General features: G+C 39.9%; 2 protein-coding genes across 4 annotated transcripts in view; both read right to left on the bottom strand.

Annotated features, from left to right (window-relative positions):
- Window positions 1-7,704, bottom strand: part of LOC131762290 (checkpoint protein HUS1-like) — a 31,585-nt gene extending 23,881 nt beyond the window's left edge. For both annotated transcript variants that reach the window (XM_067042987.1, XM_059073772.2), the window contains exons 1-3: window positions 7,436-7,704; window positions 6,713-6,840; window positions 6,438-6,614 (exon numbers count right to left, since the gene is read on the bottom strand). In XM_067042987.1, coding sequence (XP_066899088.1) covers window positions 6,438-6,614; window positions 6,713-6,840; window positions 7,436-7,487 — 357 coding nt within the window. In that variant the 5' untranslated portion in view covers window positions 7,488-7,704. The remainder of the gene's footprint in view (window positions 1-6,437; window positions 6,615-6,712; window positions 6,841-7,435) is intronic.
- A 5,448-nt stretch (window positions 7,705-13,152) lies between these two features.
- The window catches only part of SUN3 (Sad1 and UNC84 domain containing 3), an 86,628-nt gene continuing 71,811 nt past the window's right edge, over window positions 13,153-27,969 (bottom strand). For both annotated transcript variants that reach the window (XM_067042983.1, XM_067042984.1), the window contains 4 exons: window positions 26,121-26,236; window positions 24,894-25,061; window positions 14,415-14,507; window positions 13,153-13,444 (listed from right to left, as the gene is read on the bottom strand). In XM_067042983.1, the coding sequence (XP_066899084.1) occupies window positions 13,325-13,444; window positions 14,415-14,507; window positions 24,894-25,061; window positions 26,121-26,236 (497 nt within the window). In that variant the 3' untranslated portion in view covers window positions 13,153-13,324. The remainder of the gene's footprint in view (window positions 13,445-14,414; window positions 14,508-24,893; window positions 25,062-26,120; window positions 26,237-27,969) is intronic.

A 27,969-nucleotide genomic window follows, 5' to 3' on the forward strand; every position in this document is an offset into this window, starting at 1 on the left:
GACCAAGAGAGAATTCCCCAAAGGAACAAACAATGAAACAGACTTCTTCAGTTGAACAGAGAAAAAGTTCAAAAAGGTGGTACTGATCATAGTGAAGGTATGAGGAAAGGCTCTGGACAGGAGAGCCAATTACTGGAAAAAAGGACTAGAGACAATAAGGAGGAGCCAAGGAAAATGACAAACTTAATTTGCCAAGATGAAAGCTGAGCTCCAGGCAACGAGTGACAGAATGAATAACAAAGAACGAACACGTGAGCTGGAAGACAGAATGATGGAAATCACTCAATCAGAACAGCAGACAGAAAGCCAAAAGAAAAAAAAAGGAAAGCAAGATAAGAGATTTATGGGATAATATAAAGCATACCAATCAATGCATAATACGGATTCCAGGAGGAGAAGAAAGAGAAAAGTGGATCGAAAATGTTTGAAGCAATTATGGCTGAAAGCTTCCCAAACCTAAAGAAGGAAACATATATCCAGGTACAGGAAGCACAGAGGGTCCCAAGTAAGATGAACCCAAACAGACGTACACCAAGACACAATTAAAATGGCAAAAGTTAAAGAGAGGATTCTAAAGACAGCAAGAGAAAAACAAGGAGTTAATTACAAGGGAACCCCCATAAGGCTATCAGCTGATTTCACTATGGAAATGTTGCAGGCCAGAAGGGGGTGGCAAAATATATTCAAAGTCTTGCAAGGGAAAAACATCTGCAGCCTAGAATACTCTACCCAGCAAGATGATCATTTAGAAGAGGAGGAGAAAAAATTTCTCAGACCAGCAAAATCTAAAAGAAGACAGTGATACTAAACCTATCCTAAAAGAAATATGGAAAGGTCTTCTCTAAATAGAAAAGCAGCAACAAGCTATAGGAAAGAGGGAATAACAACTGGAAAGTCAATCACTTAAGCCAATATACAAATGAAAAAGAAAAAACATTTTACATCTATTTGTGAAAGCGATGATAACCACAACAAACTTCAAAAGAATAAACATGAAGACGTAAAAGAGAACATTCAAATCATAAAACGTAGCGGAGGAGAATTAGAAAATGTAGATTTTTCAAAAATGTGTTTGAGCCTACAATGACCATCAGTCTAAAGCAAGTAGATATAGAAAGGGGTTAACATACTTGAAAAACAGGGTAACCACAAATCAACAACATATGATAAATTCACAAAAACCAAAAAGAACAGAACACAAGCATAAAATAACAGGAATCAAACCACAAAAAGAAAAACAAGAAGCGAAATAAAGGAACAAAGAAGAAACACAAAATCAATTGGAAAACAAGGTTTAAAATGGCAATAAATACATATTTATCAATAATTTCCTCAAATGTCAATAGACTAAATGCTCCGATCAAAAGACAGAGTGGCCAACTGGATAAAAAAGAAGAGCCTGCAATATGCTGCCTACAAGAGACCCACTTCAGGGACTTCCCTGGCAGTCCAGTGGTTAAGGCTCTGTGCTTCTACTACAGGGGGCACAGGTTCGATCCCTGGTTAGGAACTAAGATCCCACACACAGCATGGCACGGTGGGGCCGAAAAAAAAAACAACACTAGAGATCCACTTCAGGGCAAAAGAAACACAAAGACTGAAAGTGAGGGAATGGAAAAAGATATTTCATGGAAACGGAATTGACAAGAAAGTGGCAGTCACACTACTCGTATCAGACAAAATAGACTTTAAAACAAAGGCCATAAAGAAGGATAAATAAGGACAGTATATAATGATAAAAGGATCAATACAAGAGGAGGATTTTATACTCGTCGACATATATGCAACTAATATCAGAGCACCCAAATACATAAAACAAATACTAACAAACATAAAGGAAGAAACTGACAGGAATACAATAATAGTAGGAAACTTTAACACCCGACTTGCATCAGTGGACAGCTCTTTGAGACAGAAAATCAATAAGGCAACAGAGATCCTAAATGATACAACAGAACAGTTAAACTTAATTGTTATTTTGGGGACATTACATTAAAAAAACAACATACACATTCTTTTCAAGTGCACATGGAACATTCTTTAGGGCTGACCATATATTAGGGCACAATACAAACCTCAACAAATTTAAGAGTACAGACATTATTTCAAGCGTCTTTTCTGACCACAATGGCATTAAAATAGAAATCAACCACAGCAAAAGAAATGACAAAAAAACAATTACATGGAGACTAAACAACATGCTACTACGAAACCAATGGGTCAAGAAGGAAATCAAGAAGGAAATTTAAAAATACCTTGAGACAAATGACAATGAAAACACAACCATACAAAATCTAAGGATGCAGCAAAAGCAGTTCTTGGAAGTTCATAGCAATACAGGCCTTCCTCAGAAAACAAGAAAAATCTCAAAAACAACCTAACCTACTGCCTAAAAGAATCAAAAAAAGAACAACACCTAAAGTCAGCAGAAGGAAGGAAATAATAAAGATCACAGGGGAAATAAATAAAATAGAGATCAAAAATAGAAAAAAATCAATAAAGCCAAGAGCTGGTTCTTTGAAAGGGTAAACAAAATTGACAAACGTCTGGACAGGATCACCAAGAAGAAAAGAGAGAGAAACCAAACAAAATAAGAAATGAAAAAGGAGAACTATCAACTGATACTGCAGAAAAAACCATAAGAGACTGCTATGAACAATTATATTTGAACAAATTGGACAACCTAGAGGAAATGGACAAGTTTCAGGAAACATACAGCCCACCAAAAGATGAATCAAGAAGAAATTGATAATTTGAACAGACTGATCACTAGAAGTGAAATAAAATCTGTAATAATAATAAAAAATTCCCTATGAACAAAAGTCAAGGACCAGATGGCTTCACAGGCAAATTCTACCAAACCTACAAAGAAGAGCTTTTACAGATCCTTCTCAAACTCCTCCAAAAGACTGAAGAGGAGGGAACACTCCCAAAGACATTCTATTAAGCCACCATAGACCCAATACCAAAACCAAAGATACCAGCAAAAATGAAAATTACAGGCCATTATCTCTGATGAATATAGATGCAAAAATTCCCAACAAAATATTAGGAAAACGTATCCAACAACACATAAAACAATCAGACACCATGACCAAGTGGGATTCATCCCAAGTTAACAAGGATGGTTCAACATAGGCAAACTGATGTTATACACCACATGAACAAAAGAAAAGACTGGGACTTCCCTGGTGGTCCAGTGGTTAAGACTCCGTGCTTCCACTGCAGGGGCATGGGTTTGATCCTGGTCAGGAAACTAAGTACCGCATGCCACACAGCGCAGCCAAAAAATTTTTTAAATTTAAAAAAGAACAAAAGAAAAGACAAAAACCACATGATCATCTCAATGGATGCAGAAAAAGCATTTGAAAAAAATTCAACATCCACTCGTAATAAAAACTCTTACCAAAGTGGGTATAGAGGGAACATACCTCAACGTAACAAAAGCTATTTATGACAAACCCATAGCCAATATGATAACAGTGAAAAGCTGAAAGCCTATCCACTAAAATCTGGATAAATACAAGGATGCCCACTCTCACCACTTCTATTCAACATATTACTGGAAGAGTTAGCCACAGCAATCAAACAAGAAATAAAAGGCATCCAAATTGGAAGGGAAAAGGCAGAACTGTCATTATATGTAGATGACATGATGCTACACATAGAAAATCCTAAAGACCTGACACAAAAACTACTAGAACTGATAAATGAATTCAGCAAGGTAGCAGGGTACAAGATTAACATACAGAAATCTGTTGCATTCTTTACACTAACAATGAAATACCAGAAAGAGAAAGTTAAAAAAAAAATAACAAAAAGCAAAAAAACAACCTTTTAAAATCACATCAAAGAAAAATACAAGAAAATACTTAGGAATAAACCTGACCAAGGAGGTGAAAGACTTACATGCTGAGAACTATAAAACATTAATAAAGGTAATTAAAGATGATTCAAAGAAATGGAAAGATATCTCAGGCTCTTGGATTGGAAGAATTAATATTGTTAAAATGGCCATACTAAGCAAAGCAATCTACAGATCTAATGCAATCCCTATCAAATTACCCATGACATTTTTCACAGAACTAGAACAAATAACCCTAAAATTCATATGGAACCATAAAAGACCCAGAATTGCCAAAGCAATCCTGAGAAAGAAGAACAAAGCAGGAGGCATAACCCTCCCAGACTTCAGACAATACCACAAAGCTACAGTAATCTTAAAACAGCATGGTACTGACACAAAAAACAGCCATATGGATCAATGGAACAGAACAGAGAGCCCAGAAATAAACCCACACACCTACAGTCAATTAATCTTTGCGACAAAGGAGGCAAGAAGATACAATGGGAAAAAGACAGCTCCTTCAGCAAGTGGTGCTAGGAAACGTGGACAGCTGCATGTAAATCAATGAAGTTAGAACACACCCTCACGGCATACACAAAAATAAACTCAAAATGGCTTAAAGACTTAAATGTTAAGACATGACACCACAAAACTCCTAGGAAAGAGCATACACAAAACATTCTCTGACATAAATCCTAGCAACATCTTCTTAGGTCAGTCTCCCAAGGCAATAGAAATAGAAACAAAAACAAACAAATGGGACCTAATCAAACTTACAAGCTTTTGCACAGCAAAGGAAACCATAAACAAAACAAAAAGACAACCCACAGAATAGGATAAAATATATACAAATGATGTGACCGACAAGGGGTTAATTATCAAAATATACTACAATGAGGTACCACCTCACACCAGTCAGATGGCCATCATTTAAAAAAATCTACAAATAACAAATGCTGGAGAGGGTGGGGAGAAAAGGGAACCCTCCTCTACTGTTGGTGGGAATGTAAGTTGGTGCAGCCACTATGGAGAACAGTATGGAGGTTCCTCACAATACTAAAAATAGAATTACCATATGACCCAGCAATCCCACCCCCGGACATATATCCAGACAAAACTATAAGCCAAAAAGATGCATGCACCCATATGTTCATAGCAGCACTATTTACAATAGCCAGAACATGGAAACAACCTAAATGTCCATTGACAGATGAATGGATAAAGAACATGTGGTATATATAAACATACAATGTTATAATACTCAGCCATAAAAAAAGAATGAAATCGTGCCATTGCAGCAACATGGATGGACCTAGAGATGATCATACTAAGTGACTAAAGTCAGAAAGAGGGAGACAAATACCATACGGTATCACTTACATGTGAAATCTAAAACATAACACAAATGAACCTCCCTTCGAAACAGAAACAGACTCACAGACATAGAGAACAGGCTTGTGGTAGCCAAGGGGGAGAGTGGGTGGGGTAGGGAACGACTGGGAGTTTGGGGTTAGCAGATGCAAACTATTACATACAGAATGGATAAACAACAAGGTCCTACTGTATAGCACAGAGAACCATATTCAATACCCTGAGATAAACCATAATGGAAAAGAATATTAAATATTAAATTATTAATTTAATAATTTAAATATTAAAAATATTAAATATTAAAAGAATATTTAAAAAAGAATGCATACATACGTAGATCTGAGTCACTCTGCTGTACGGAGAAATTAACACAACGTTGTAAATCAACTATACTTCAATTTAAAAAAAAGATGAGAAATCCTCTTCCATAAAGAGCATTAAACTGAATACAACACTCACCAGAAAAATAAAGTCCACAAATCACATAAGGAGGAGAAGTGCCAGGATGAGGGAAGGCCACAGAGGAGGCAGCACTGGTGCTAAAGAAAGTTAAGGCTTCAAAGAGTTAAGAGGAGAGACTCCAAGTAGAAGACCCAACATTACCAAAGCCTGGGAGTTGGGAAAGAACGGGACACACCTGGGGAACCACTCGGAGGGCAGGTGTTTGCAATTTGGCTCTACAATGGGTTGGGCCACAGGTGAAGGGCTTCAGACAGTAACTTCATTCTGTGAGCAGTGACAGCCTGTGGGGGTGCATGTGTCCTGAGGAGAGCTGCACATTGGATTCATCTGGTAGTGGCGGGGAAGAAAGAGGTATTCCTCGAGAACCAGAGGTCATTTTCAAGGTGTTAGCAGCAGAGGTGTGGGAGAAGGGAGGGACACACAAATGCTTCAACAGTGAAAACGGAGAGAAACCACGGTTTCTAGACTAGGTGACAAAACCAATAAAAGAAATGGAGATGCTGGGATATGCAGAGATGAGAAGAAAGATGCAGAAGTGTTATTTCATAGGAAAAGCAGTATCCTCGTTGAATATTATGGGATCACAATGCTATTTAAATATGAGGAGCACCTGACTCCAATGGAAAACAAATACTGATGTGCAGCTCTTTCATTTTAATAAAACCAATGAGCTTTCCACATGCTGTTAGAAAGCCGAGGCTTATAACTACTTTTGAATCCTCTAGGAAGTTTCAGAAACGCTCCCGTCGGTACTCACCGGCTCTCTAGAAACTGTGAGGCAGGGAAAATGTTTATTAGTCAGCTTGATTTTCAAGGTTCGGGCATTCTGGGCAGTTTTCAAGGCTCGAGATAAACTTTCCGATGTTAGCTCTAAATAAATCGCATTGTTTTCTGCGGAGACACCTTCCACTTGAAATTCGCTGAAGAAGTTCTCCTAAGGGAAGAAAAGGGGGAACGTGTGTGCTCTTTCGGCGGCATTCGTGGCGGGCAGGGGTGGGGGCGGTTTGCAGGCCTCTCAGAGCCTCCGCTCACCTGCTCCAGCTCACACCACATGCTCACCCCTCCACGGGCCACCCTGTCAGAGAGGACGAAGTTCCACTTCTCCGGACTGATACGCAGAGTGCAGGTTTTGGCAAGCCTGGCTATCACGTTACTGACTCCTACAGCGAAGGATTCGAGTAAGGAATTACTAAGAAGCATGCCAAGTATCCCAGACTCTAACTTACCTCGCAGAACTCCCTGTTCGGCCCGACGAGCTGGCCGGTGGGAAAATCACGTTTACGCTGGTGCCCACCGGGAAGCCTTTAATGCCTCCCACAACCCTGCGCGGTTCGCATCACCAGCCATCAGCGCTGGAATAAGGAAACCCAGATTCGGAAGTGAACTGGCGCCGACTGGCCGCCTTCATCCCTCCCACGTCCACTCGGGGCCGCCGGGTGCTGCAGGGATGGCGGCAGGGCCAGGCGCCGCAGGGGGCGGGGGAACCAGCGGGGCCCGGGCTGTGAAGGACGGTCTGCGCCAGATAAAGGTGTCTGTGGCGCCAGCGGCCGGGTTAAGAAAAGACACGAGACAGGACTCAAGCCTCAGGGACAACCCCCGGCACCTGCGCCCGCCCCATCCTCCAGCGGCCCGCCAGCCCAGCGCGGCCCCATCCTCCTCGCGGGGCCCCGGCCGCTTGCACTGCCCCCTCCGGGCCTCCCGCCCTCCCCTCTGCCCTCCTCCCCGCCGCCCGGGGCCGACGCGGCCCCCACTCACGCGTGAAGTTGTTCTGACAGGCCGCATCCACGAGCTTAGCCCGAAACTTCATGGCGCGACGCAGCCCGTGCGGGGCGCCCGTGCGCGGCCCGCTCCAGGGACCCCAGCCTTACGCTGCCCGCCGGAAACGCCACCGCGGGCCTGGGTTCTGCCTGGCTTCCCCGGACGCCCGCCCGCGGAGGAGAGGAGGGCTTTCGGGTCGCGCCCCTGGGCTGAGGCGACCTCTGCCGGAAGTGACGCGTCCTCCGCCCGCAGGTGCCGGAAGTGACGCGTCCTCCGCCCGCAGGTGTCGGAAGTGGTTCTGACGATTTGAAGTTTGAGCTCCGTGATCCCTATTTCCAGTTCTCCTTTACAGCATGAGAAATAACATCAATCCCTTATTTAGAAAGTATTGAGTAGAGTTACCGCTTAAGTACACACCTCTCTGGGTAGGGGAGCTTTAGAACCTCCCTCGGCTCAGACGTTCGCACTAGTACCTCCGCGGTGCAGGACCACGTGGGATGATGTTGTGAAATTGTTTCAAATTTAAACTTTTAAACTGTGCAAAACGCAGGATGTTTAAAGAACACTGATGTGAAGTGTTAATTTTGGAGTCTTATCTCAAGATGAACTTCACCAGAGCCTGTTAAAAAAAAAATCTCACAGCAGAGGGGCTTCCCTGGTGGCACGGTGGTTAATAAAAATCCGCCTGCCTATGCGGAGGCCACGGGTTTGAGCCCTAGTCCAGGAAGATCCCACATGCCATAGAGCAACTAAGCCTGTGTGCTGCAACTACTGAGCCAGTGCTCCCTAGAGCCCACGCACTGCAACTACTGAGCCCGCGTGCCACAACTACTGAAGCCCACACGCCTAGAGCCGGTGCTCTGCAACAAGAGAAGCCACGGCAGTGAGAAGCCCGCGTGCACTGCACCAAAAGCCCCCACGCAGCAAGAAAGACCCAACGCAGCCACAAATTAATTAATTAATTAATTTAAAAAAAAATCTCACAGCAAAAGTGACATAAATGGAGTGGTAGAAGTTTGAAAAACAAAACGAGAAATAGAACAATTGTCTCCAACTTGGTTTTTCAGAGACAAGATTGTCCATGTTACGAATGTTTTATTTTTAATGTGCTTTGCAAACAGAAGCCTACAACCTTGTTTTTACCTTGGTGTATAGAATCAAGGTATGATAAACAGTAAAAACAGATCCTTTTAAAAGTGCAAAATACGAAAATTACAAGCAGTTCTGCCTATTTTAAGACTATAACATGAAGGTAGACTCCAATCTACATTTTTACAAGTGTTTGCCAAGCCAAACGTGATTAATGTCACATTTAAATTTTTTAGTAAGGAAACATGCTTTTTAGTACTTCACAAGTTAATTTTAAAGTAGATACATCATTGAATGAGGTGGTTGCTATGGAGGTCATGAATATGATTAAATACTAAGTAAGCTTTGTAAACAGTGTTTCATAATATATTGATATTTACTTCAAATCACTTATTTTTTTGCCATAAAATAAGAAAACCGAGTTGTTTAGTCATAACAACATCAATGGTGTTGGGTGTTGTGGGGAAAATTGTCTAACCATGGACGATGAGTTGTTCTGTTCAAGAGGAAAAAAATTAAAGCTCTTTGGCAATATTAACAAAAAAAGATTTTAAAAAAAAATTTGCTAAGAAGATATGTGAGTATACATTCTGCACAAAGGCCCAAATGATATAGGGAATTTTGACCCAACAAATATAAAATTAAGTTGCAGTGACCTTTTCTGGAAAGATAACAGGAATCTTATGTTTTCTTGCAGTTTTCTTAAATAGGTTTGGCAAATTAATAATTCAGGCTAAGCCTGTCATTAGGACTCAAGTGCTATTGTTACTTGGTTCCCATTCTTGAAAGAGTAGCAAAGATGGGTGGTCCAGAAACTAGATAACAGTCTTTGGTACAGGGAGAATTGGCAAACTTAAAGCATTTGAAATGATTAGAAATGTATTTGGGTCAATTTTACCAAAGTAAACTAATTTATATTTTGATATCTCTCTAATTATAGCTATTAGTTGATAATCCATACATACTTAATGAACTGACTTGAATTTCATTACACTAATGAGGCTGTGTCTTGCTTCAGTCTTTTGGACCTTTTTGCTGTGGTTTGCTCTGTGCCGTACCATCTCTCAGAGAGGCACGCCATCCTGGATCCATCTTTATTTATGAAGGTCATAGTCCATATGATAATATGATTATAAATCAATAAAAATGGACTTTTTGCATGCTTCTTAGAAAAAAATAATAATTCAATAATTTCAGTATTGATCATTAAATATATTGACACTACTTCCCTACATTTCTTCCAAACGTTTTGAAGGCAAGGAATGAGGTCACCAGAGCTCTCTAGAAGCCTGTGTGGTACTGATTTTTCTAATGCAATGTGTAGTCATATTGTTGTCTGTCTAGCTAATACATAGTATTCTAATGTATATGATTATAAGATCCGGGGAGCAGTGTTGATGTTACTCATGATGTTTGTTTTTTGTGCAAGGAAATGCCCTCATCTTGAAAATGGAAATACAATGAGTGAAGCATACAAAACATCAGTCAGGGTGTGGAGTTGGAAGTAAGGAACTAACCTTTTTATAGCTGCAGAGATGGTAAACTCCACCTAGATAAGTATCATGAATTTAGTAGCTGTCACCCAAAGCTGCATCTGCCAGTGTCTGGCAGGTGCCTGCTTCCCCCTACAGTCCCAGGGGAAGGCTATTTGCAGTCCTGTTGTTACCAGTTAATGTTGGAAAAATTACCCGAGGGGAAAGATACTGGCATAGCTCAGAGGTTCTGCATCCGTCCTGATGGGCAATATTTGCCTTTTTTTTCTTTTACATGGGAAAACTGTAAAATGAGGGAAAGCATACTGCAGAGGTGGCATGAGTGAATGTCTTTCGAGAATTATACTAGTTTAAGGGTGGGTTTTGCTTAAACAGTTCTTCAAAGACTCTTCTCCTCTTTTAGGTGTTAAAGGAAAAATACTTCAATACATTTCATAATTTTAAAAAATCGACATCTGTGGAGCCTGTTAGAAGTGTCAGGTACAGTGCTTGGGGCTGGGGCTCCGAGGAGGGGGCTCCTCCACCCAGGAGGGGGAAGACCGACGTTTGTTGGGTGGCTCCTGTGTTTTGTTTTGATGTAGTAGAACTTATTTTTTTTCTTCTGTGACTCCTGAAGTCTGAGTCATATTCAGAAAGGTGTTCCTCTATCCAATGCCATACGGGAGTTTTTCCAAGTTTTCTTATTATATTTTTATGTTTTTTTTAGGTTTTGTTACACCTGTAAATCTTTTCCCATATTGGGAATTCATCATGTTGCAAACTGAAAAGTATGCAATGTTCTTTTCTTGATGAGGAGATAATTGTTCCAAGCCATTTGTTTTTTCCCTTCCCTTTTGAGATGCCACCTTTATCATATATACTATGTTCCGACATAGATATTAATCTGTTTCTGAATATCACAAACAGAGTTTTTTGTTTGTTCCATTGGTCTGTCCATGTTCCAGTGTCACACAGTTTAAATTATTTATATCTATGTCATTAATAATTCTGGGACACCAATTCCAATGTGTGGGGCTTCTTCCCCCACCCCAAGAGATCCTCCAAGACCAGCTGGGTGTCCTGTGATTCAAGTCTGACACTACCTCCCTGGAGATAGCGTCAGACCCCACAGGTCCCACAAGACTGCCCCCCCATTCAGATGACAGTCACAGTCCAGATGTCACCTGTGCTTCTGATCAACTGGCTGTAAATTGGGGTACCGTGGTCCCCTCCTTGGATTTGAATGTTTTGCCAGAGCCACTCACAGAACTCAGGAGAATCATTACTAGTTACATCACTTACTAGTTGCAAGAGAAACATTTCACTCACTGGTGTATTAGAAAAGGATGTCACTCAGGAACAGCCAAGTGGAAGCAGTGAATAGAGCAAGGCATGATGAAGGGGCTCAAAGCTTCCCTACTGCCTCCGAGCTGGCCATGCTTCCCTAATCTCCATGGGTTCACCAAACCGGAAGCTCTCCAAACCCCATCCTTTTGGATTTTTATGAAGCTGTCTTACATAAGCGTGATTGATTTGATGTAATCACTGGCCTTTGGCATTTGATTCAGCCTCCAGCTCCTCTCCTGTCCCCAGATGTCAAGGGTTGAGACTGAAATTTCCAACCCTCTAATCAGTGGTTGGTTCTCCTGGCAACCAGCCCCCATCCTTTCCAAAAGTGACTTCACTGACACAACAAAAGACACCTTGATCACTCTTATTCTCAGGCAATTCCAAGGGTTTTAGGAGCTCTGCACCATAAACTGGGAAGAAAAACAAATGTATATTTCTTACTGTAAGTCACAGTATAACAGTCTTAGAGCTATTTCCCTTTGTTGATTGTCTTTATTTCAGGGGTTTCCTAGCTTCTCACTAAGTTTATATTTCCATGGAAACTTTAGAGTCAGCTTGGTTGAAAACACAACCCTTTGGTTTCTTATGCATATGTGTTTTAATCTTTTTAAACCTGTCTAAAATTGAAAATGTCCAACATAAATAAATGTAGACAGAATAGTATTAAGTGAAACCGTGTGGACCAACACCCGACTTCAATGATCATTTCACAACCAATCTTTTCATTGATCCTCCCACACATTTCCTCCTATATTATTTTGAAACATATCCCAGGAATATCATTTCATTTGTAAATTTTAGAATATATATTATAAATCTAAGTGATAAGAATTCTTTGTTGTAACAAAATCATAATACCATAATAACCTAAATATTGTTTTTAAAAACAATTCCTTAGTATATGTATAACTGATTCACTTTGTTGTAAAGCAGAAACTAACACACCATTGTAAAGCAAATATACTCCAATAAAGATGTTTTAAAAAAAAACCCAAACAAAAAAAACAATTCCTTAATATTCCATAATTGTCTCATAAGTACCATAATTTTTTTCTGGCTTTTAATTGAGATCAGATTGAATGTGTAGATCAATTTAGAGAGAACTGACTTCTTGACGGTGAAGTTGTTGTGTCCACAGATGAGTTATGTCTTTCCATTTATTGAAGTCATTTTGTTCATCACCTGCTTCTCTTTCATTGGCTCTTCATATAGTTTAATTCTTTCATTTGATTTTTTAAAATCTTTGTTGTGCCTTTTGTAAATTATATCCTCTTACTGGTTGTGGTTTGCATTTATGAATGAGTTTGACTTATGTATGATAATTTTGTCTCCATCTGTGTTTGTAATGTATTTTTTAATTGAATTTATTGCATTTCAAGGAATTCATCAAGTCATCTGCAAATTAGTCATGGTCGGACTTCCTCAATAACTTTTACCTCTAATTTTATCAGCTTCTCTAACTGTGCTGACAGTGCATCCAGATCAGTGTTAAATAACAGTGGTAACAGCAAACATCCATTCCTGGTATGGATGAATAATAAATGAAGGCAAAGATGCTATTACGTGAAAGACTGTTGAAAAACACCATCTTCTTCTAAATGCAAAGTAATTTTTCAGTGCTTCAACAACATGATTCATCCTCAGAAGCTGCACTAACATGGGACTTCCCTGGCAGTCCAGTGGTTAAGACTCTGCGCGTCCTCTGCAGGGGGTGTGGGTTTGATCCCTGGTTGGGGAACTAAGATCCCACGTGCCCTGCAGCTACAAATTTTTTTAAAAGCACAGTAATGCAGAGAGATTGAATTTACTTTCATATTTTTTATTAGTAAAATTCATTCACTTTTCACCGGCAGGTAGGAACCACTTGGAGGTTTCTTTCTGTCTTCTGATTTTTGATTCCTGTAGGTGTGGTGTAATCTAAGGGAATCACTTGAATATTTTGGACATGTGGTCTTGGCCTTCTGCACCAGTTCTTCTAGGTGTCATCTCTTGGGGTGCCATGAACCCTGAATCTATATAAACAAGTATACTTCGGGTGTCCCCAATTGCTAAGGATTTTAAGTTTCACACATAATAAGACTTCAGAAACTTCATGCTGAAAATACAGAAAAGATTGAAATTACTGTCTTATAAAATAAACCTTCTCAAAGAACCCTGAGTCATGCTGATGTAATAAAAAATGAAAACACTGTCTTTCCTTCTTAAGTCAAGTACTTTCCAGTACCAGTCTAATGGATGATGTAATGAGCTACTGTAAGTAAAGAGCTCATTAAAAGGCAAATACAGGGGAGGGAGATAAAATGGTGGTCTCTACGCCAAGGCCACTCACTGCCTTGTCCTGCCTCCGTGGTGCTCCTTGTTGGCTGCCCCAGGGAGGGATGTGGGTAAACAACTGAATGTGAAACTCTACAAGTACATTCACTGCTGACACATATACTGCTTTCAGCTTAGAGTTTCTCACCATTGGCCAAGAAGTGTTACTACACTTCTACACACTTGTTTTTACATGGTTTGAGATGCCTTCTACCTCTCTTCATTACTTCCTGTGACTAATGAGAAATGATGAAATATATTTCATATGCCTTAATGACTTTCAAGGGTTTCTAAGTTACCAGTTGGTATTCTTTCCCCGTTGAGCTAGGGTGAGAAGTGTTACTTATATTATCTGGTAGTAAATATTTATTCTCTCCGAGTTCCTCTCTGCCCCCAACCATCTCATTTTGTACCATCGTCATCCCCATCCCTTTTACGGAAGGAAGATGATAGTGACCATCACACCTAATCTCATCAAGGGAATCTAATAAGTCAGATAAGGACTGATATTAAAGTGACAGCAAATGATGAAGAATTTGCCTTAGAAACCACTTTTATATTTGCCTATCTTTTGCATTAAAACTTATGTACGTGATGGGAGCTAAGAACTGAAATTCAGACAAGCCTTGCTTATCGCATACTTTTGTCATAATTATTCTCTCACACACACCACTTTGCATCAAGCGATGCCAACAGATCCCTCCCTGGGATGGAGTCACTAATACGCTGTCTTTTCCCAAGGGTCTCATTACCTGGAGCACAAATGTTTGAACGGTGGTTCCTGTTTTGTTATATATAAACTGACCTAGGAAAATTTCTTCTCCTTCACATTGTTTCGTGACGCCCTGTAAAGAAAGCAAGAGACACAGAGGTTGTCATGAATGGGTGTTCAGTTACAGTAAATGGAGGCAAGTGTCTGTTCAAGTAGCAACAGTGCTCCAGACATCTTTGGGTGTCCCCCAGGGCACAGCGCTATGCTAGCTACCAGTACTGCCCTATAAACCCAAAAGGTGTTTAACTCGGGTGGGGGAGCCCTTAGGCAAGAAACAGGCTAATCAAAGGACTGAATAGATTCAGATAGAGAGATAAACAGAGAGGTGAGAGAGAGAGATGACAGAGCAAATTCCAGCATTGACTTTGGCCTCATAATTGTATTTGCTATACTTTGAATCAAATAAACACCAAATGAGTCCCCATATTGACTCAATATGCGAGAAACGTAACCAGTTTGCCAGATGTTGATCGCACAAATAGCTCCATCCAAAAAGTAAGCTTTTGTTGATCTGTGTATGCAATTTCCTTTGTGCTTTTAACCTTCCTTCTCTAACCTTTATTTATTTATTCTTTTCCACTATCAAATATTTTTTTTTCTTACTAGTCATCCATTTTATACACATCAGTGTATACATGTCAATCCCAATCGCCCAATTCATCACACCACCACCACCACCACCACCCGACGCTTCCCCCCTTCGTGTCCATATGTTTTTCCTCTACTTCCGTGTCTCAATTTCTGCTTGGCAAACTGGTTCATCTGTACCATTTCTAGGTTCCACATATATGCGTTAATATACGATATTTGTTTTTCTCTTTCTGACTTACTTCACTCTGTATGACAGTCCCCAGATCCATCCACATCTCTACAAATGACCCAATTTCATTCCTTTTTATGGCTGATTAATATTCCATTGTATATATGTACCACATCTTCTTTATCCATTTGTCTGTCGATGGGCATTTAGGTTGCTTCCGTGACCTGGCTATTGTAAATAGTGCTGTAATGAACAGTGGGGTGCATGTGTCTTTTTGAATTATGGTTTTCTCAGGGTATATTCACAGTAGTGGGATTGTTGGGTCATATGGTAATTCTATTTTTAGTTCTTTAAGGAACCTCCACACTGTTCTCCATAGTGGCTGTATCAATTTACACCAACAGTGCAAGAGGGTTCCCTTTTCTTCACACCCTCTCCAGCATCTGATGCTTCTAGATTTTCTGATGTGGCCCATTCTAACTGGTGTGAGGTGATACCTCATTGTAGTTTTGATTTGCATTTCTCTAATAATTAGTGATGTTGAGCAGCTTTCTATGTGCTTCTTGGCCATCTGTATGATTTCTTTGGAGAAATGTCTATTTAGGTCTTCTGCCCATTTTTGGACTGGGTTGTTTGTTTTTTTCATATTGAGGTGCATGAGCTATTTATATATTTTGGAGATTAATCCTTTGACCATTGATTCCTTTGCAAATATTTTCTCCCATTCTGAGGGTTGTCTTTACGTCTTGTTTATGGTTTCCTTTGCTGTGCAAAAGCTTTGACGTTTCATTAGGTGCCATTTGTTTATTTCTGTTTTTATTTCCATTACTCTAGGAGGTGAATCAAAAACTATCTTGCTGTGATTTACCTCAAAGAGTGTTCTTCCTATGTTTTCCTCTAAGAATTTTATAGTGTCTGGTCTTACATTTAGGTCTCTAATCCTTTATGGGTTTATTTTAGTGTATGGTGTTCAGGAGTGTTGTAATTTCAATCTTTTACATGTAGCTGTCCAGTTTTCCCAGCAGCACTTATTGGAAAGAATGTCTTTTCTCCATTGTATATCCTTGCCTCCTTTGTCATAGATTAGTTGACCATAGGCGCATGGGTTTATCTCTGGGCTTTCTATTTTGTTCCATTAATCTATATTTCTGTTTTTGTGCCAGCACCATATTGTCTTCATTACTGTAGCTTTGTAGTAAAGTCTGAAGTCAGAGAGTCTGATTCCTCCAGCTCCTTTTTTTTCCCTCAAGACTGCTTTGGCTATTTGGGATCTTTTGTGTCTCCGTACAAATTTTAAGACATTTTGTTCCAGTTCTGTAAAAAAATGCCATTGGTAATTTGATAGGGATTGCATTGAATCTGTAGACTGCTTTCTGTAATACAGTCATTTTCACAATATTGATTCTTCCAATCCAAGAACATGGTATATTTCTCCATCTCGTGGTATCATCTTTAATTTCTTTCATCAGTGTCTTATAGTTTTCTGCATACAGGTCTTTTGTCTCCTTAGGTAGGTTTATTCCTAGGTATTTTATTCTTTTTGTGGCAATGGTAAATTGGAGAGTTTCCTTAATTTCTCTTTCAGATTTTTCATCATTTGTGTATAGGAATGCAAGAGATTTCTGTGCATTAATTTTGTATCCTGCAACGATATCACATTCATTGATTAGCTCTAGTAGTTTTCTGGTGGCATCTTTAGGATTCTCTATGTATATTATCATGTCATCTGCAAACAGTGACCGTTTTACTTCTTCTTTTCCAATTTGGATTCCTTGTATTTCTTTTTCTTCTCTGATTGCTGTGGCTAGGACTACCAAAACTATGTTGAATAATATTGGTGAGAGGGGACATCCTTGTCTTGTTCCTGATCTTAGAGGAAATGCTTTCAGTTTTTCACCATTGAGGAAGATGTTTGCTGTGGGTTTGTCGTATATGGCCTTAATTATGTTGAAGTAGGTTCCCTCTATGCCCACTTTCTGGAGAGTTTTTTTCATAAATGGGTGTTGAATTTTGTCAAAAGCTTTTTCTGCATCTATTGAGATGATCATATGGTTTTTATTCTTCAGTTTGTTAATATGGTGTATCACATTGATTTGCATATATTGAAGAATCCTTGCATCTCTGGGGTAAATTCCACTTGATCATGGTGTATGATCTTTTTAATGTGTTGTTGGATTCTGTTTGCTCATATTTTGTTGAGGATTTGTGCATCTATATTCATCAGTGATATTGGTCTGTAATTTTCTTTTTTTGTTCTATCTTTGGGTTTGGTATCAGGGTGATGGTGGCCTCATAGAATGAGTTTGGGAGTATTGCCTCCCTCTGCAATTTTTTGGAAGAGTTTGAAAAGGATGCGTGTTAGCTCTTCTCTAAATGTTTGACAGAATTCACGTGTGAAGCCATCTGGTCCTGGACTTATGTTTGTTGGAATATTTTTAATCACAGTTTCGATTTCATTACTTGTTTTAGGTCTGTTCGTATTTTCTGTTTCTTCCTGGTTCAGTCTTGGAAGGGTATACCTTTTAAAGAATTTGTCCATTTCTTCCAGGTTGTCCATTTTATTGGCATAGAGTTGCTTGTAGTAGTCTCTTAGAATGCTTTGTATTTCTGTGGTGTCTGTTGTAACTTCTCCTTTTTCATTTCTAATTTTATTGGAGTCCTCTCCCTCTTTTTCTTGATGAGTCTGGCTAATGGTTTATCAATTTTGTTTATCTTCTTAAAGAACCAGCTTTTAGTTTTATTGATCTTTGCTATTGTTTTCTTTGTTTCTATTTCATTTATTTCTCCTCTGATCTTTATGATTTCTTTCCTTCTGCTAACTTTGGGTTTTGTTTGTTCTTCTTTCTCTAGTACCTTTAGGTGTAACGTTAGATTGTTTATTTGAGATTTTTCTTGTTTCTTGAGGTTGGCTTGTATAGCTATAAACTTCCCTCTTAGAACTGCTTTTGCTGCATCCCATAGGTTTTGGATCGTCACGTTTTCATTGTCTCTAGGTATTTTTTGATTTCCTCTTTGATATCTTCAGTGATCTCTTGGTTATTTACTAATGTATTGTTTAGCCTCCATGTGTTTGTGTTTTTTACTTTTTTTCCCTGTAATTCATTTCTAATCTCATAGCATTGTGGTCAGAAAAGATGCTTGATATGACTTCAATTCTCTTACATTTACTGAGGCTTGATTTGTGACCCAAAATGTGATCTATCCTGGAGAATGTTCCATGTGCACATGAGAAGAAAGTGTAATCTGCTGTTTGGGGATGGAATGTCCTATAAATATAAATTAAATCTATCTGGTCTATTGTGTCATTTGAAGCTTCTGTTTCCTTATTAATCTTCTGTTTGGATGTTCTGTCCATTGGTGTAAGTGAGGTGTTAAAGTCCCCCACTATTATTGTGTTACTGTCGATTTCCTCTTTTAGAGCTGTTAGCAGTTGCCTTATGTATTGAGGTGGTCTTATGTTGGGTGCATATATATTTATAATTGTTATATCTTCTTCTTGGATTGATCCCTTGATCATTATGTAGTGTCCTTCCTTGTCTCTTGTAACATTCTTTATTTTAAAGTCTATTTTATCTGACATGAGTATTGCTACTCCAGCTTTCTTTTGATTTCCATTTGCATGAAATATATTTTTCCATTCCCTCACTTTCAGTCTGTATGTGTCCCTAGGTCTGAAGTGGGTCTCTTGTAGACAACATATATATGGATCTTGTTTTTGTATCCATTCAGCAAACCTGTGTCTTTTGGTTGGAGCATTTAATCCATTCACGTTGAAGGTAATTATTGATATGTATGTTCCTATGACCATGTTCTTAATTGTTTTGGGTTTGTTTTTGTAGGTCCTTTTCTTCTCTTGTGTTTCCCACTTAGAGAAGTTCCTTTAGCATTTGTTGTAGAGCTGGTTTGGTGGTGCTGAATTCTCTTAGTTTTTGCTTGTCTGTAAAGCTTTTGATTTCTCCATCAAATCTGAATGAGTTCCTTGACGAGTAGAGTAATCTTGGTTGTAGGTTCTTCCCTTTCATCACTTTAAATATATCATGCTACTCCCTTCTGACTTGTAGAGTTTCTGCTGAGAAATCAGCTGTTAACCTTATGGGAGTTCCCTTGTGTGTTATTTGTCATTTTTCCCTTGCTGCTTTCAATAATTTTTCTTTGTCTTTATTTTCTGCCAGTTTGATTACTATGTGTCTCGGCATGTTTCTCATTGGGTTTATCCTGTATGGGACTCGCTGCGTTTCCTGGACTTGGGTGGCTATTTCCTTTTCCATGTTAGGGAAGTTTTCAGCTATAATCTCTTCAGATATTTTCTCTGGTCCTTTCTCTCTCTCTTCTCCTTCTGGGACCCCTATAATGTGAATGTTGTTTTGCTTAATGTTGTCCCAGAGGTCTCTTAGGCTGTCTTCATTTCTTGTCATTCTTTTTTCTTTATTCTGTTCCACAGCAGTGAATCCCACCATTCTGTCTTCCAGGTCACTTTTCCATTCTTCTGCCTCAGTTATTCTGCTATTGACTCCTTCTAGTGTTGTTGTTGTTGTTGTCGTTGTTTTCAGTACGTGGCCTCTCACTGTTGTGGCCTCTCCTGTTGCGGAGCACAGGCTCCGGACGTGCAGGCTCAGCGGCCAAGGCTCACGGGCCCAGCTGCTCCGTGGCATGTGGGATCTTCCCGGACCGGGGCACGAACCCATGTCCCCTGCATTGGCAGGCGGACTCTCCACCACTGTGACACCAGGGAAGCCCCCTTCTAGTGTATTTTTCATTTCAGTTATTGTATTGTTCATCTCTGTTTGTTTGTTCTTTAATTCTTCTAGGTCTTTGTTAAACATTTCTTGCATCTTCTTGACCTTTGCCTCCATTCTTTTTCCGAGGTCCTGGATCACCTTCACTACAATTATTCTGAATTCTTTTTCTGGAAGGCTGCCTATCTCCACTTCATTAAGTTGTTTTTCTGGGGTTTTATCTTGTTCCTTCATCTGGTACATAGCCCTCTGCCTTTTCATCTTGTCTGTTTTTCTGTGAATGTGGTTTTTGTTCCACAGGCTGTAGGACTGTAGTTCTTCTTGCTTCTCTCTACCCTTTAGAATTGAAGATTTTTGAGAGGAGAGCACACTGGTGGAAATTAATTTACCCTGTAAATCTAATGTTTATTGTTAGGTTCCTTGAATCATAGTAACACAACAAAATAAAGATTTCATGAGTTCAGTCATTTTATTCAATATAATGAAAATCATAATATCAACATTTAAACTATTTGTAAATTAATTTATTAAAAGAATTGGATACATCATGACTAAATAATGCACTCACAATTTTATATAATATATATTATATATTCAATTATTTATAATATATATTATATTATTCCAATTATATATAATATAGTCAAGTATATATAATATATACATTCATGTATATATTGACATATCAATATACATATTTCACATTTGAGATATATATATATAAAGTCTCATATAGTTCCTTTAGCCTGTTGAGAGGCATGCTAGTTTTATTTCCACCTTCTTTATCATTCTATTTTAATTTCACTTGGTTCATAAATTCACTAATATTAGAGAAAAACAATGAGAAGTAATTTTTCTTACTAAAGGATTCTTGCCTGAAGGATTCATCCATAAAATCCCTCTGTAATGAGCAAGTGTGCACACTCTTGTGTGATAGGGTTTGATCTGCTCAAATCCAACATAGCTCAACTATAGGTGTCTGCAGACACTGACTGTGGATGGCATCAGGCTTGCATCAAAGAACAGTAGTCTCTGTGTTTTATAACTCCAGGGCCATGGCATTTAAGGGCGTTTGAATGACACACGAGGCAGGCTGAGCCCCCTTGTTTAACTCTGAGCCCTCCTCTGGATAGGAACATGAAGGGATTGAAGTAAGGCATAAACCTCTGAGGAAAACATGGGAGCAGACAGTGAGAGAAAAACATCTGGAGATGGCCAAATGGTGACTGGAATAGTGGCCTGGAGAAAACTCACGCTACCCTGGCTGGAGGGGGAATCAGCAGCATGCTGGTGCTGATGTTTACCGCAAGGGCCCAGAAAGGGCCAGAGCTGGGGCCGTGCCGTGGGGCCCAGCATGAGTCTGAGGGGTCCCCACAGCTGAGAGTGGGCTGTCTTTTTAAGAAGCAGTTAGACCCTGGTCATCATCCTGCCCTTGTCAAGAAAAGGATTCTCATTTTCCCCCCAGCTCTAGGACAGGTGACCTCAGGAGCACCCGGCAGACAGAAGAGGTGAAGGTATAACCTCTGCACACATGGTGGGCTGTGCACCTCCACACCCAGCACATTGGCCAAGCTGAAACCCCCTGCGCACAAGGTTGCAGGATTCCTGGGGTCAAACTTCTGGATACCACACTCTGCAGTCTCCAGCCAGACCATCTAGCCGTGAAGCTCATGGTTGACTTGCCTCTCATGTGTGCAGAAAAAGCCAGCTTCTGACTGTTCAGCTCTTCAATGTGACAAGCGTCACCAGACACATGTGGAAAGCAACTAACAAGAAACATGGAGCCCCGTTTAACACATAGGAAAGGGGGTACTTGGGAGTAAAGATGTGTGGGAGCTAAAAACATGGAACAAAACTCTCACTGCATCCAGTAATATAGGAAAACATATAGACTCTAGGAAAAGGAGTATTTATAGAAAAAAAGTCTTAGAATAATCATTACAGTGCAAATGAAAAATTTAGCCTAGGGTTTAAAATATAAATTGATAAAATATTCCAGACGGTGGAACAGAAAACAAAGAAGAAAAATAAGATAGAAACGATTTTTAAAATAATAGATTAGACAAAACTACAATCACCTCACACCAGTCAGAATGTCCATCATCAAAAAATCTACAAACAATAAATGCTGGAGAGGGTGTGGAGAAAAGGGAACCCTCTTGCACTGCTGGTGGGAATGTAAATGGATACAGCCACTATGGAGAACAGTATGGAGGTTCCTTCAAAAACTACAAATAGAACTACCATACGACCCAGCAATCCCACTACTGGGCATATACCCTGAGAAAACCAGAATTCAAAAAGAGTCATGTACCCCAATGTTCACTGCAGCTCTATTTACAATAGCCAGGACATGGAAGCAACCTAAGTGTCCATCAACAGATGAATGGAGAAAGAAGATGTGGCACATATATACAATGGAATATTACTCAGCCGTAAAAGGAAACGAAATTGAGTTATTTGTAGTGAGGTGGATGGACCTAGAGTCTGTCATACAGAGTGAAGTAAGTCAGAAAGAGAAAGACAAATACCATATGCTAACACATATATATGGAATCTAAAAAAAAAAAGTCATGAAGAACCTAGGGGCAAGATGGGAATAGAGACACAGACCTACTAGAGAATGGACTTGAGGATATGGGGAGGGGAAAGGGTAAGCTGGGACAAAGTGAGAGAGTGGCATGGACATATATATACTACCAGATGTGAAATAGATAGCTAGTGGGAAGCAGTCGCATAGCACAGGGAGATCAGCTCGGTGCTTTGTGACCACCTAGAGGGGTGGGATAGGGAGGGTGGGAGGGAGGGAGATGCAAGAGGGAAGAGATATGGGGACATATGTATATGTATAACTGATTCACTTTGTTATAAAGCAGAAAGTAACACACCATTGAAAAGCAATTATACTCCATTAAAGATGTTAAAAAAATAGATTAGATAAGTCAAATCCTCAGGATGTGGACATGAAACCCCTTGACAACAGTTGTGCATCAGGCCTGGCCAGCAAACAGGTTGGAGCAGATGAGCAGTGCTCCAGAGCATATCTATTTTTTTTTTTCCTTTTTTTTTTTTTTTTTTGTGGTACGCGGGCCTCTCACTGTTGTGGCCTCTCCCGTTGCGGAGCACAGGCTCTGGATGTGCGGGCTCAGGGGCCATGGCTCACGGGCCAAGCCGCTCTGCGGCATGTGGGATCTTCCTGGACCGGGGCACAAACCCGTGTCCCCTGCATCGGCAGGCGGACTCTCAACCACTGCGCCACCAGGGAAGCCCCAGAGCATATCTTTAAAAAAATAAAAAAGAAATTATTTATAAAGTATATGACATGAATGGGCAGAATGGGAGGATATTTACACATCTGAAGAAGAGGTTGGGAATGTTTTCATGATAGAAATATAGATAACTAAGCAAATTAAATTAAAATGAGGCAATTATCCTCAAGAACATCACATTTTTCATGTAAAGAAAATAGTATTCCAGTGCATTGTATGATTCAACTAAAACAATACTGTTCACAGAGTCACAATGAGAACATTGGCTGTGGATTGAAACTGAGATAAGCCATCTGGCAGCGTCTCACACATGAAACACAGATTCATCATGTGACCTAGCAATTCTGCTCTGCGGCACAAACCCAAGAGAAATGAAGACTGAGTTCCACGGAAAACCTTGTACGCAGCTCCTCTCAGCAGCTTTATTCATAATAGTTACATGGGTGGGAACCATTCAAATGTCCAGCAACTGATGAATGGATCAATAAAAAGGGGTCTATCCATATAAGAAAATATTATCCAGCAATTAAAAGTATGAAGTACTGACACATTATAGCATACATGAACCTTGGAAACATTATGCTGAGTGAAAGAAGCCATTCACAAAAGACCAGGACTTCCCTGGTGGCGCAGTGGTTAGGAATCCGCCTGCCATTGCAGGGGACATGGGTTCGAGCCCTGGTCCAGGAAGATCCCACATGCCACGGAGCAACTGGGCCCGTGTGCCACAACTACTGAGCCTGCGCTCTAGAGCCCGCAAGCCACAACTACTGAGGCCTCCGTGCCTAGATCCCGCGCACCGCAACAAAGAGTAGCCCCCACTCGCTGCAACTAGAGAAAGCCTGAGCGCAGCAACAGAGACCCAACGCAGCCAAAAATAAATAAATTAATTAATTAAAAAAAAAAAACCTAAAAGACCACGTATTATATGATTCCATTTTATCCAAAATATCCAAAATAGGGAAACCTACAGCTACAAAGTCGACTAGTGGTTGTCAGTGGCTGGGGGAGCGAGGTGGGGGATGGGAAGTGACAGCTAAGGGGTGCAGGCTTTCTTTGGAGAATAGTAAAATTATTCTAAACTTGACCATGTTGATGGTTACACAACTCTGTGAATATACCAAAATCCACTAAGTGTACACTTCGCATGACTGAATCGCCAGAGTGTGAATTATATCTCAATAAACCTGTTTGGTTTTTTTTAAGTTAAGACATAAACATTTTGGGAGAATGGGAGAGGAATGGAAGAGAACTAATCTCCAGTTTCCATTAGAGGAAGTCAGTAGATAATAATCAAACCTGAAAAATCAAGGAATGACAGTAAACTCAAATATGAAGGCAATAATGACCTAAGCAGCTAAAACTGTTGTAGGTGGAAGCTTCCAGAGAGTACAAACTGGGATGGGAGAAGCGGGGCAAGGGAAAATCATGTTTCATTATAAACATGGAAATGTTTCTTTTTAAATTGTACACGTATAACTTTGATAAAAGTAAAGAATAGAATTAAGTAATAGTAATCATCTGGTCCAACCCTCTTACTTTGTAGATCACAGAACAGAGATCCACGAAGTAAGTGATTTTCTCACAGTGATACAAACGGTTAGCTGCAGAGTTCAGATGAGATCCGAGCTCCCAATTCCTAGCCAATCACCTACTAGAGCCCCTTCTGAATGAAGATTTAGACAGCTTCTCACATAGACAGAAAATTCCTTGGGTGCGCTGGAGACGTTTCCTGAGGGCGACACCTTCTCTGAGATGTGCTCCACGGTAACAGCAGTTGGTATGATCTTCCTGGCAAGCTTGATTAGGGCGTGGCCCTGGGAACCTGGAAAGGCCCAGCACTTCCCAGGGTGGACATCCGGCTGCAAAGAAAGCACTGCATTAATCTTTTATCTGCTTATATAAATCCACTCCTACAATGTTGGCCAGCTAATCACTCTTGACCAAAGAACTTGCTTACGCCTATAATATGAAGGCGCTGTGTGGGATGTATCAAACGGGAAAGCTTCCAGGATACCCATAGTTTGGGTTGTGCTGATGTCAATCAGAGCCTTTTATTGTGCGAGTATGTTTTCTTTTATTGCTCTAACTAGACTGTAAGTCACTACAGGGAGCTGGTTGCTATGAGTGGTGAAGGCACTGGTGAAGACGGTGCTGGTGGTGGTGATGAAGAGGGTGGTGGCAGTCGCTGTGGTGACAGTGATGGCAGCTGATGATGGTGATGGTGGTGGTGATGGTAGTAGCGGTGAGGATAATGGTGGTGATGGCGAAGCTGGCTGTACTGGTGGTAAGGAAGAAAGATGGTGTCTACCATTTTCTAGATCTAGACTGTACTCTGGAGTGAGATCTATACATTTGCCCCTGAAGGTATTTCTAAACTGGAAATAAATTCAGGTGTGTAGTTCTAGTTAAGAAGAGCTGTACTGTCAGTTGGTGTCTAGTGCCTTTTGAATTGAACTGAAATGATAGTGAAAGTCTTACTTGGCTATTTCTCCTATTATAAATGGACTTTATAAAAATGTCGTGGCCTGAACAGCACATAGCATAGTACTTGCACTTAGGGGTCATGCATCTTCAACAAGTGTTTGTTGAGTGACTGAAGTTTTCAGTGGAAAAGGAAGACCACAGGATCAACTTAAAGAAAAGATATGGAATGTGTATGTTTTAGTTGAGAAGTACATACTCTAGTCCACTGATTTTTGAATAATAAATAATTATTAATTAATGAATGAATCATAGTTCATTGCCCATAAGTAGGAAATATTTCACGTAGTTTGATGACTGTAAAAATGAAAGAGGACAGTTTCCGTTTCCCTGACAAGTTCAGAATTGTTTCCATTTCAGACATTAATATTTTTCATGATAAGTAATAGGAACAGAATCCTAAAATATAAACAGGTTATTTTAAATCTAGCTTTTACCTGGAGAATGATATCTGGAGGCATTTCATAATTTAAGAACCCAATCCCATGCCAGTAGAGTTTTGCTTTATTATTTTTGTAACTTTCTGAGGTCCCAGCTTCAAGAACAGAGGCTCCTGAAATTATAAAATAATTTTTTAAATTAAAAAATCACACAATTCAAAACACCATTTAGATTTTAATGTTGTTGGGGAACTATTACTGGGCAACTTACAAATAAGGTAAAATTCATACCAGGAAACTGATAAGAAAAGTATGACTTTCAGCTTTCACTACCACTGAAATTTTGTCACTCTGAGAAAACCATTCTTGCTCTGTGGGGTTTCACAAAATTTCTGGAACTGATATTACAATAAAAAATGGAAATCTGGAGCAATTGATTTAGACATGGAAATATGATGTGTACTGTGTTTATTAGCTAAGGAGACACATGGATCCCCATATTTCAACAACTCATGTGATAAATAAGCCCAATTCACCCAAAAACAAAAGCAGAATGACCAGCAATGGCATAAATGTACTAACAAGTTGTATTCATAACAGCCATTCTGCACATTTATTGAGCTTTCATTTTAATCAAAGAAATATAAAATATACTCATCAAATATTATCCCTTCAGGTTACTCCATTTTAGAAGCAAAATGTATCTGATACATAAGAAATAAAGAAAATGCAAATCACTTCCTTAAATTCCATCTGGATATCACAGTACAACATTAGAAAGACACAGACGTGATGAATATCAGATCGCCAGTGCCTTTTCTAAGATGGTAGGATTTGAAATAGTGAATGTACCCAGGGTTGCAGGACTTAGCAAGTAGAAACACAAGATTCCCAGTTAAGTTTTTTGTTTGTTTGTTTGTTTGTTTGTTTGTTTTTTTGCGGTATGCGGGCCTCTCACTGTTGTGGCCTCTCCCGTTGCGGAGCACAGGCTCCGGACGCACAGGCTCAGCGGCCATGGCTCACGGGCTCAGTTGCTCCGCGGCATGTGGGATCTTCCCGGACCAGGGCATGAACCCGTGTCTCCTGCATCGGCAGGTGGATTCTCAACCACTGCGCCACCAGGGAAGCCCCCCAGTTAAGTTTTAACTTTGCATAAACGGTGAATAATTTTTTAGTACAGTTACGTCCCATACAATATCTGGGACATATACTAAAAAATGGTTTGCTGTTTGCCTGAAACTCAAATTTCACTGAGCATCCTTTATTTTACCTGGCAACCCTGTGAGTACCTTGTTTTTGAGTGCTGATACGGTCTGCTCGGTCAATGAGTTTTCCTGCTGCACTGACTGGTTGGACGGGAATTAAACTTCCACATACTGACGTGAGGACTGTCCCCACCCCAGCCAGACTCTAGTTCAGAAAATGCTAATTGTGGCAGGTAGGGTTTTTAAGTAATTCAAATTCACTTTTCTCATTCTCATTTTTTAAGTTTCTATTCAGCTTTATTGAGATATACATACTACCCAATTTACTCATTTAAAGTGTACAAGTCACTGGTTTTTAGCATATTCACAGAGTTGCACAACCATGACCGCAGTCAACATTAGAACACTTTCCATCAGCCCCCAAAGAAACCCTATTGCACCCAGTGGTCACTCCCCACTCCCCCGAAACCCCACCCCATCCCTAGGCAATCACTGACCTACTTGCTATCTACATTTGCCTATTCTGGGCCCTTCTCTCTTGCTGTCTCTTTGTAGTCAATCACAGTAGTAACCTTTTGAATATGGCTCCTTTCACTTAGCACAATTGATACATTTGAGCTTCCTGGCAGGTATAAGGAATGTGTTCCTTCTTATTGCTGAGTAACATTCCACCGTATGGATACATCACAACTAGCTATTCC

The sequence above is a fragment of the Kogia breviceps genome, chromosome 9 (genome assembly GCF_026419965.1).
Source record: "Kogia breviceps isolate mKogBre1 chromosome 9, mKogBre1 haplotype 1, whole genome shotgun sequence".
NCBI lineage: Eukaryota > Metazoa > Chordata > Mammalia > Artiodactyla > Physeteridae > Kogia > Kogia breviceps.